At 49.5% G+C, this 11,263-nt stretch overlaps 1 protein-coding gene across 3 annotated transcripts in view; it reads left to right on the forward strand.

Annotated features, from left to right (window-relative positions):
* Positions 1–8,215, forward strand: part of KIF13B (kinesin family member 13B) — a 120,154-nt gene extending 111,939 nt beyond the window's left edge. For all 3 annotated transcript variants that reach the window (XM_053937390.1, XM_053937391.1, XM_053937392.1), the window contains 2 exons: positions 429–1,401; positions 3,807–8,215. In XM_053937390.1, the coding sequence (XP_053793365.1) occupies positions 429–1,401; positions 3,807–4,099 (1,266 nt within the window). In that variant the 3' untranslated portion in view covers positions 4,100–8,215. The remainder of the gene's footprint in view (positions 1–428; positions 1,402–3,806) is intronic.
* The last annotated feature ends 3,048 nt before the right edge of the window (positions 8,216–11,263 follow it).

Raw genomic sequence — 11,263 nt, forward strand, 5'->3', positions numbered from 1 at the left:
TGGGAATGGCATTTGGAAACGGGGACAGAAATGACAGTTTAGGTGCGGGGGGATGATTTATCCACCCAGAGAGTTGAGCCAAATAACTGTGAGAGACTTATGGGTCACGGCTGGTTCCCATTCCATATAAATCCTGCTGTTCAAACAGCAAATGACCACTCCTGTAATATAAATAATTCTTCAGTAAATATTGGGGAGCGTATTTCTCGGGTTTGACACTTCCCTTATTGATGGAAGGAGTGAGCTGACAATCCTCCCACGCTGGCAGGGCTGACTCGGGATCAGCTTCCATCTTCTGGAGATGGCAGCTACACAGGGATTTAGATAAGCTCAAAGCCTTGGTGCTTGCCAGAGGTCTGGAATCTATGCTTTTAGCCCAGATATTTTGGGTAACACAGCCCCACGTTTGGTCTCCCTCTGTGTTTCAGATGAACCAAGAGGAAGCAGCAAAGCAGCCGCTGGAAAATGTGGCGCAGACGCCCGAGGCGGACAAGAGTCTGGAGAAGACACCCAAAGTGCCTTTGCAGCAGCCCACAGGGGACACCCAGGCCCAGGACTGCCAGGAGGGACCTCCAAGCCCCCTGAGTGAAGCCTCCAGTGGATATTTTTCCCACAGTGTCTCCACAGCCACCCTCTCCGAGGCCCTGGCTGGGGGAAGCGATGCTGTGGCTCAGCCGGGAGGTCCAACACCTGCGGGGAGTGACTCCCCTGCTCCTGCAGTGGCTCAGGTCCCTTCTGACGTGCAGGACAGGGCTTCTGAGAGCTCTCTGGCCACAAAGAGGGAGAATCCCCCCACCTTCAGCCTTCCAAGTGCTCCCCCCAGGCCGAGGGACAGCCCCGAAGTGAATGGAAAGTCTTGCACTTCTCCTTGTCCCAGCGAGCAGGGAAACGACGCCTCTGCAGCCACTGATGCAAAACCTTTTCTCTCTACCTCCACTCCAAAGGAGTCAATATCCAAACAATCAGTGGAGTCAGCAGGACAAGCCAGGAAAAAGGAAACTTCCACTGGGGCTTCAGAACTGGGGTGTCCCAAAGCTCATCCCGACCAGCCCAGCGCTGCAGCCTCCCCCTTCAAAATCCAGAAGGTGAAAACATCGGAGCTGAGATCCTTTACCAGCATGCTGGGATCAGATCCCACGAGTTCCCTGGGCACAGAAGAGCAGCAGGAAGGAGAAAAGACCACGTCCAGTGCCCGTGGACTAAACCACAACGGGTCGGAGACAGCAGAGGAAAAACTGGAGGTGATTTCTGACTCTGAAGATGCCAACGAAATTCCCGAGTGGCTGAAAGAGGGAGAATATGTCACAGTTGGCACCAATAAGACGGGCACTGTTAGGTACATTGGGCCCACAGACTTCCAGGAAGGAACGTGGGTTGGTGTGGAGCTGGATTTGCCTTCAGGTAAAACATCCCCTGGATCAGGTGGGAAGCAGCTGGCGTGTCCCAGCTGGCAGAGCTCATCCTAAAGCTGCTTTTTCGGGGGTTATTACCCACTGGGGGGTTATTGCCCATTGCAGGAGGCATTTTGAAAAGGGAAATGTAAAAGGTCTTCCCTGCTGTCATCTTTTTCCAAACTTGCTCCCTCCTAACCCCAACCCAAACCATTCTGTGATCCCTGACTGTCCCTTTTCAGTCATTTCTTTGGCTTCTTACACTGGAAGTAGGATTTAGGATTCCTTTTCCATGCAGTTTGGTAAGCAGTAGCTGCAGGAGACAGGCCTTGTGTCCACAGGATTCTCTTCTGGGCTTGTGCTGTGAGGATAAGGGTGTTCAAAGCACAACAGGAGTTGTGGGATTTAGCTCAAAGGGACATTTAGGCTAAATGAGTTGCAAAGTCTCTTAATAGGTATTAAGAGGTAATAGGATTTTATTTTAAAGTAAGCTTTAAAATTGCAAAAGACTATTTCTCTGTGTGTGTGTGTGTGTATATATATAGTATAATTTTTTTAATATGTATATATATACACACATGCACACCCCTATATATGTGAGAAGCAGTAGGAAATAATCATCCACTGACCACCCGGAAATATAAATAATTTCAGGTTTCCTTCACCATCTCATTTGTCATCCCTGCCTGACTCTGACCTGTACAGCTGTGGAACTCCCAGAATTTAGGGTTTCCAGGATTTTTTTGGAACCCAGGGTGCAGTTTGTGGGGAGGCTGCTGCTGTTGCTGTGCTGTTGGTGGGGAATGGATGGGGTGTCTCCAGCACAAGAGGAGAGGAAGATGATGGCTGGGATTGATCCCTGCTCGAGTCCAGGCTTCCAAACCCTTTTCCTCTCCAGGCAGGACGGGGGGAAGTCAGGGAGTGCCAGTGGAAAATCTGGGAGAGGTGCAGTGACAGTGAGAAAATTTGCGTTACCCAGGGCATGAAAAACTCCTTATTCCAATCCTTTCAGCCAGGATTCCCAGGCTGGGTGGTGAATCAGCACATCCCAGGAGCCCACACTCCTCCCTGCTGCACATTTGGGGTTGGAGCAGTTTATCCAGCAGAACACTGTCCAGGATCCGGATGTGTGCCCAAATCTCCCTGTGTCCCCCCCCATGTCCTCATCAGAGCTGAACTGGGCAGTGACTTCCCAGCTGCTTTCAGAAAACTCTCTGGACTTTTCCATCCTGGAAAGCAAACTGGAGTTCTGGAATCCTTTTGCAAGCTGTAGTAGTTCCTCAGTCCTGGATTTGTGCCTCATTAAAAAAAAAAAAAATAAATATATATATATATTTACAGATTCATTTCAATTTTAGAAGGTCACCTTTCCCTGTCAGGCTGCTCCAGTGTTGATTCTGTAACATCCCAGTAAGCAGCAGCTTCCATGGAAAAGTCAGGAGATTTTTGGCCTGATGAGGACTCAGCTGCTGATGTTGCTGGATTTGTTTTTTTTTCACCCTCTTCTGTTTCCACAAGGAATAAGACCCTGATTTGTTGGAGCTTATCTGGCTTCTGGCATATCTGGAGCTTCACTTGGAGAAGGTGGTCACAGAGTGGTGTCTTTGTCACACTGCAAACAGGGACAGAACTGCAGGGACATGGAAATCCAAATCCTGGCCACACGAGGGTACACTGGACCCAACGTGCTGATGGTGGAAGGGAGAAGGAAACACCCCAAAAGCCAAAGGCGTGACTTTATGTCATTTAAAGAGCTGTTGGATCTTCCCACCTTCCCTTTATGGATGGGAGCAGTTCAATCCCTGAACAGTTTTCCTGAGAATTCTAAATGATCTAAAATGAGAAACAGAAAGATCTCAATAGCACCAGCATAGAGAAATTATCCTTCCTGTTCTGTGGAGGGTTTACAACACGGCAGGAGTGACAATCCTCAACTTCAAACATCAGCTCAGAAAGCCAAAAGCTCTTTTAAATGTCCATTTTTGCTTCCTTCCTGGTACTTTGGTAATGGAAGCAATTATTTACTACTTTTGGAGAAATTACAGAGCAAGTGGGAAGGAAGGACAAGGTGGAGTGTCCCATTCAGAGTCACTCTCCATGCAGTGGCCTTGCTGGGGTTCAGCAGGGAAGTTTTTCTCCCTCTCAGCGCTTTCTCCTTGCCTCCTTCTCTGGGTGCAGTAGCACCAATTTGCACGGAATAAAACCCATTTTGTAAGGAAAAATCCTTCCCTGTGAGGGTGGCACAGGTTACCCAGAGAAGCTGTGGCTGCCACATCCCTGGAAGTGTCCAAGGCCAGGCTGGATGGGTTTTGGAGCAACCTGAGACAGTGGAAGGTGCCGGGGTTGGAACGGGGCGGGATTTAACGTCCCTCCCATCCCAAACCAGTCTGTGACTCCCTGGTTCTCTTGTCGCAGGCAAGAACGACGGCTCCATCGGGGGGAAGCAGTATTTCAGGTGTAACCCAGGCTATGGATTGCTGGTGAAGCCGGGCAGGGTCAGGAGGGCCACGGGCCCGGCGCGGCGCCGCAGCACCGGCCTGAGGCTGCAGGGAGCGGCCGGCACCGAGAACAGGAGGAGCGGGAACTTCTCCGGGTCAGCCTCCAACCTGGCCTCCCTCACAGCCCTGGCCAAGTCGGAAGGAGGATCCACGCTGAGACTGGAGAAGAGCCAGAAAAACGCGGAGAACAGGAAATCCTGGGCAAACTGAGAGATAGATCCCAGCCCAGCAAACGCCTTGGGACGTGGCTGGGGGAGCCGGTGGCTTCGGGAAGCGAAACCAACCGTCCCAACTTCCAGTTGGTGGCAAACACTAATGAAGGGTTTGTTCTCTCTGCTCTGGGTGATTGACATGATAATTCTTTGCCTCGACGTGGTGCTGGATCCTTCGTTTCCTGTCCCAAGTCCTGACGCCTCCGGGGGCAACCGACGGCAGCCGGGGCCAGCGCACGGCGCTGGGTGGGTGTAATGAGCTCCTTCTCTTCCTCCTTTCAGAGGGAAATTGGTCAAACCACAGATTCCCAACAGCCACGAAATCCTCCCCAGGCACCAGTGCTTCCCTGGAAGTGCAGGGCAGTTCCTGAAGAACCTCCCCACAGTAACAGCTCTGTTGTAATTCCGTAAGAGCTGTGTCAGTATCGTGTAATCCTCCCTGAAAGGGCAAGGTGGGAATGATTCCAGATGGGCAGAAAAGTGAAAGTAGAACTTTGTTTGGAGATAAAGAACCCCTAAAGTCCCTTTATTTAAAGAAGCAGCAGCCCTTGGGTTATGTGGCTGGGACTAGTGCCTGTTTGGATCACTGCCCCGTTATCCCACTCTCCTGTGGAAAGCAGTGTGGTCTTCCCCGCTGGTTTGTTGGGAATGGGAGAAAGCCCGTGGCCAGCTCTGTCCTATTTTTGATTTTTGACCCATTTAATGTTTGCTCTCACCATGACAGGATCCACTCTCTCACTTGCCCCAGAGTGGCAGAACCTTCTCCTTGATTCCTCCCTGTGAGCCAAGAGAATTTTTGCAGAGGTGTCAGCACTGAAGTGCTTCCCTGTTCCCACCCAGCCTTTGGAGACACTCGGAATTTTGCCAAGCAGGGTGTCTCTGTCCTCGTAACAGGATCAATCCAGTCTATTTATTTTTATTTATTCTTTTAAAACATGAAATGTTTGCGCTTTACAATCATCCCCTGCCGGGCGCTGCACAGAGGAGCTCTCCCAGCACCATCCTGAGTGCCGATCCAAAGAGGAGGTGCCTCTGTCTCCCCCAGAACCAGCCTCTCTCTTGGAAAGGGGGAGATTTGGGCTGGCTTTTATAAAACTTGATTTTATTTGTGGCTGGTTTTTAGCTGCCTGTGGCACAGGGGACGTATCCCTGTCCACGTGTCCATGCACAGATCGGCTGACGCTTGTTTTCCTGTCAAATCCTGAAAAGCCACAGATTTTTCTATCCTGAGCTGTTTATATCATGTTTAGTCATCACAGGGGGATTGGACAGCCTGAGCAATAGATGTTTTAGCTACATGGGGACTATTTAGGATGCTAAATTAATGATTAAACTTTAATATCTCTCCAGTTGCTGCCCGTGGGTATCCAAGTGCCTTAAACATCTGGTTCCGAGGTCCAAGGGAAAGCTCCATTGGTATCAAAGGAGATAGGGATGCTTAGTGAAGGAGATAATTATGCTGATTTACTGTAATTAATATCATTTATGCAGAAGGAATAAAATTAAAATAGAAACTAATCTGTAGCAGAAATAAGCGGGCTGGGTTCTGATGCAGCCTGCGTAGAACTGCCAGGGGTTGTGTATCCTTCCAGCTTGGTGTAAGTAGTTTCAGTGTTTCCTAAATTTTCCTCAAGAAATCTTAATATAAAATGTACAGAGCAGCTTTTTAAAGATATTTTTAGTGTACAGTTTCCCCTCTTTTTCCCTTTGCACGAAGCTCCTGTCCATCCAAGCCACGATGGGGGAGGAATTTGGTAGTAAAGAATTCTGATGCTGAAATCTTGGGTTTTAAAATTAAAACTGGTTTTATGAACACAACCCATACAGTGAAACTCTTTGTTTTAGGGTCTGAGGAGTCTTGCCAATGAAAGACCACCCACTAATTAATTTGATGCCTCTTACACTTACAGTTAGCCTTGTTGGCTCTCTGAACTCCACCCTGACCGTGTTTTTAATTGCACTTTGTTCTGATGTGCTGCCGGAAGAAGCTGATGTGAAGCAGCCCCTCCCCAGAGTTGTGTGTTTTTAGTCTCAGCATTTCAGATACTTGGTTTTAGGGATGTTTTTAAAACTCCTCCATGTTTGCTCGGTGGCCCCTTTGGGGGAGATGTGAAGGGAGGAACCTCCAAGTCCTTCTGAAGCCTCTTTTCTTGTGCTGCTGCCTGGGAGCCCAGGATTTCCCCAGGGCCCATGAAAAGGTGTCCAGGCTGCAGGAGAGAAGGGGAGGAGCAGAAGGAGCTGGGTGGGTGGTTCCCTGTTTCTGCTGCTGGTTATAAACTCCTCTGGCCTGTTTGGGCTCCAGCCCTGGCCGTGGTTTGGTGTTTGCCCACCTGGGACACGTGGCCAGAGGCTGATCCGACTGCTCCAGGCAGAATTCCCTCTCCAACCACTCTCAGTTGTGCTGCAGAACCACGGAGAGGGGTGTGAAGGGTGCTTTGAGCAGCCCACACCTGCTGGGATAAGTATGGGATGTCCCTCCTCTGGGATAACAGGTCCTGGAAGGAAATCTGTTCAGTAGGGCTGGGGTGATTCCAGGAAGAGCACGAGGAGCCCGCGGTGCCTTCGTGGACGGAGGACCTTGCTCAGAGCTCTCTTGGTTTCACCATTTCCTCTGACTTTGGAAAGAAAACCTCTCCTCAAATTGTACCCCAAAATCACCCTGATGCAGCACAAGGTCCTGAAAGCCAAAAACATCCAATTTGGCCGTGAGGGTGTCCCTGGAGGATTCCCTGACTCTCTCCTGCTCCCTCACAGCTTTCCTGGGCACGTGAGGTGTTTTCTAAGGGCGTTTTTCAAATTTTTGGCACAGTGAGTGCACGTTCCTCTACTCAAAGCCATCTGTTACTTTGCCCCATCTAAGCAAACCAGAAAAGAGCTAACCAGAAAAGAGGTAAAAGTCATCATGGAGGTAATAATATCTATTTTTTACTGATAATATTAGAAAAGCTCTACTCTCAGCCTAAAGGAGGAGGTGCTCTTAACTGGAACCGCCCAGCACTGAGGCTGGTCTGTGAATCGCTATGCAGATTTTTCCAAGATTTTCATGCACTTTATACAGGGAGGAAGAATACGTAATGCAGGAGAGTGTCATTTGTATCGAGTGTCTCATCTCCTCTGGTGTCTCTCGGGGGTTCAGTGCTGCTGGCTGTATCCCTCATTTGGGGGTGGGTCTCAGATTCTTGGAAAATGGTGCTGGTGGCTTGGAAAGGCTCCATCCCCCACTGCATTTGCAAGGCTGAGGGTCCCTCCTCGCGAATGGGGTGTCTGTGGCACCAAGCCAGCCAAGAGGAGGCTGCTCAGAGGGACTTTTTGGGGTTTTCTCAAGCCAAGCCACGCCTTTTTCCTGTGTTAGGTTCAGCTCTTGAGTTGTTTTGATCTCCATGTCCGAAATCAAGCCTGTTCACCCCGAGGTTTTGGCCCTTTGCTGTTCCATGATGTTGTTGAGTTGAGGAAAACGAACAGAAGCAAATTCTGTGTGGTGACACCGCCCAGGTCCTTGAACAGAGGGGTTTGTCCATGGTTTGGGGTGGAATGTTTGACACCCCCGTGCTCTCCTACAAAGGCAGAACCCCCTCATTCCTCCCCACAGTGGTGGAACCCCACTGAGCAAGGCCTGGGGGTTGTCCAGTCCTGTCCATGGTGGTGTTCCCGTTGTCCCACCGCCAGTTCCTCGGTTCTTTGCACAACATTTCGTTTTCCCAGTGCCTTATCCCGGGGCCAGCAGCTGAGGGCTGGGCGGCCTTGGGGTGCCTGGATTTTAGGGAATGAGGCGGTGAGGAACGGTGTGGGCTGGTCACACTTCACAACACCTCGAGTGGGGTCACGATCAAGTGTCTTGTTCCTCCATCTCCCGTCTCCATCTTTGGTTTCTGCCCTCTCCACCGTTCCCAAACCGCGATCCCGTTGGGTTCCCTGGGAGCCGGTCCCAGCTCGTGTGGCCCTGCCAGGGTCAGACTCTGCAGGGGCTCCGCGTACTTTAAAATGAGCTGAAATCCAAAGAGACTTTGTAATGAGCTGTAAAGTTTTTAATTATTTCTGTACCATACTAAATGATGTAATATTGTATCATACGTGCGATGCCGCCTGCAGGACCTGAATAAACGTCTTCTTTAGAGCTGTGATTGCTGTGCTTTGTTGTTCCAGTTAGTGGCACCAAAATGTTTAGCATGGGAATAATTTAGGTTGGAAAAGCTTCCAAAACTTATTCCAGTGGTTCCCTGGTGCTGCCAAGGCCACCACTGACCCATGTCCCCAAGTGCCACATCCACATGGCTTTTAAATCCCTCCGGGGATGGTGATTTCAGAATTCCCAGGGCAGCTATGGCAGTGCCTGACCACCCTTTGAGGAAGATTTTTATCCCTAATATCCACAGTGGGATGAGGATCCCAAGGACTTTTCTGCCTTGCTCCAGGTTGGTCTCTAGGGAGGTCGGTGCTTCAGGGAACTGCCACAACCAACCCTGCCAAGGCCTCAGTGTGATGAGAACCCCACTCAACATTTCATGATGTCCTTGAAACCCCCTGCCTGGGCCACATAATTTCCTTTCTCTTTGGCACCATTTCTCTCCCAAATGCAGCTTCATGTTGGAAACAACAGGCAGGGTTTGACTGGGATTATTTTGTGTAGGTTTTCAGTTTATCTTGGCTTTTTTCTAAAGCAACAAACACTGTGTTGATTCCCCCCCATCCCCACTGAAACTCAGCAAGCAAAGGATATTTTTATCAGCAGTGTCTTGCAATCAGCACACGAAAACAGCTTTTTTTTCTTTAAAGCCACTTCCCTTTTATGTTTTACCTTCTGAAAGAAAAAAAAAAACCCTCTTTGGCTGAAACACAGGAGCTGTTTGAAGCGGCATCACTTTGTTCAAACCTCGCTCTTCCCAGAAGGTGGCTGTGGCACCTTCCCCGCGCTGCCGCGTTCTGTTCTGCAGCCAAAGCTGCCTTGAAAAGGCTCTGATCAAAAAGAGCAGGAAAATAATTTTTAAAAACCTCCAAAACTGACAAAGAACACCTCTTTCCCCGTTTTACTTCAAATTAACGCCACTTCCATCAGCCTCACTTGGCTTCAAACACTTTGCCATGGGAGGCAGCAGCCCCTGGGCTTCACCCTGCGTGGAGAGAGGAGCTGCCCTGCCACGAGCTGGGCACATTTCCAAGGGGGTTTTGCTCACCTTTGGACACCAACCTGTGAGAAATTATTGGTTTTCCCCTGATCAATCTGGTTTCCCACCAAAGCAGGCACAAGGGGCTGGAAGTGCAGCTTCTTAGCAAAGCACAGACCTCCAATGTGGATTTATTCCTCTTGTGTTTTGTAAAACATCTCCAAGTGGAGCTTTTCTGTATTCCTGGTTTTCAGCTGTGAAGGAGGGAGTGGGCTTCATCCAGCATCCCAGGTGTTGCAACAGACACCCCTAGAAGTGTTTTTCCCATCCCTGGAAGTGTCCAAGGCCAGACTGGATGGAACTTGGAGCAGTCTGGGATAGTGGAAGTTGTCCCTGCCCATGGCAAGGGGCGGGACTTTGAGGTCCCTTCCATCCCAAACCATTCTGGGATTCCATGATCCCCAGCCTCCTCCCTCCAGAAAATTCCCTCTGCAAACATAGCAGCTCTGGCAGCTGATGATGGGGAGCGTTAAGATAAATTTTTGTCCCCCTCTTTGATGTCTGAGAGGCACAAGAAGCAGTCTGAAAGGTGTTTCCACCCCTGAAGTTCATTATTCATCATCTGCACCCCTCCAGAGTTGCCTTCCTCCCTGTTTTGGGGTGTCCATCCTGAGCAAACCCCCCAACCACAGCTGCACATCCTGATTTTAACCAGGATGGCAGGACCCAAGCATCATTTCACTGAATAAATCAATTCCTGTGACTTTGTGTCTTCTCTGCCACCCGGCTCAGCTGCCACACCACCTGCAGGAATTTCTCCCCATGCTGAGGAAGCTTTTCCCCACCCACCCACCCCATAAACCCTCTCTGAGAACCCCCCCAGGCTGCTCAGCCCAGCCAGGCCAGGACCAAAGGGCAGCCACAGCCTCCTCCTGCCTTGGGGGGCAAAATTCTCAAAATCACCCCTGTACTCAATAACATCATCTGGTTTTATCACCCAGTGGCCCCAAGGTCTGCTCCCTCCAGACCTTCAGCTGCTGGAGCAGGAGACTTTTATGGTTGGGATGGGACTCACAGGGCCCTTCCTGAGGTTCCGGGGGCCTGGTGGGGGAGGTTCCCAGAGGGAAGGGCAGCATCCCCAAGGACACAACACTCTTGTATGACCAGCACTTGTACCTGTGACAAACACAACCCCAGCCAAAGGAGGGAAAACTCCACTCTCAACATCTCCTTTGAGCGGAAAGAGCCCCAAAAGGTCTGTGGAATCAGCCCATGGCTCACATTCCAAGAAATTCCACTGCTTCAAATACACCATCATTGTGCCCACCACCTTCATCCCTTCCAGAGGGGGAGTGCACATAGAATTAATTTTTCCCCAAACAAATCCAAATTTTCTACATCCGCTTTCTTCTCAGGACACATTTTTGGTCTCAGACAAGCCCTGCACAAAAAGGACGACAAAAGAAAAGGGTCAGTGTTGAGTTATACGTTTTTATTTTCTAATAGGTACAATACTAAAATAAACACAAATTAAAAAAAAGTTTTATTAAAACAAAACTGTACAAAAAAGCAGTTATACTACATTTTAATTACAGAACAGTCTACTGTCCAAAAGGCACTAATCCAGAATAGGAGATACAATGATACAGGACTCATTTGAACTATTTTAATCAATACAATAGAGCACTTGTTTCTCTGTCCATTCACATACAGAAACAAGGACTTTTGCTACAGTCATTACACATTGTTATAAATATGAGCCCTACGTAGAAAGGTGCAGTATCGCTCTCCCCCGGCCGCGGGTCGGCTCTGACAAAGACAGGGATTAAATTTAAAAATAAAAAAGGGCACAAGGGGAGAGGTTGATGGTTCATTTTCACAGCAGCTGCCTACAGGGGAAGGTGTGATGGACATTGACCCTCACCTGCATTTGGGATGGAGGCTGGACCAGTTTCCTCAAGGGGCTGTGGTGGGACTGAAGGTGAACTTCCATCATCTCCTGCCCCAAGCTTCCCATCAGTTACTCCACTACATCCTGTTCTATCCAGTCTCCTTTGGCC

The sequence above is a fragment of the Vidua chalybeata genome, chromosome 3 (assembly GCF_026979565.1).
Source record: "Vidua chalybeata isolate OUT-0048 chromosome 3, bVidCha1 merged haplotype, whole genome shotgun sequence".
NCBI classification, from domain to species: domain Eukaryota; kingdom Metazoa; phylum Chordata; class Aves; order Passeriformes; family Viduidae; genus Vidua; species Vidua chalybeata.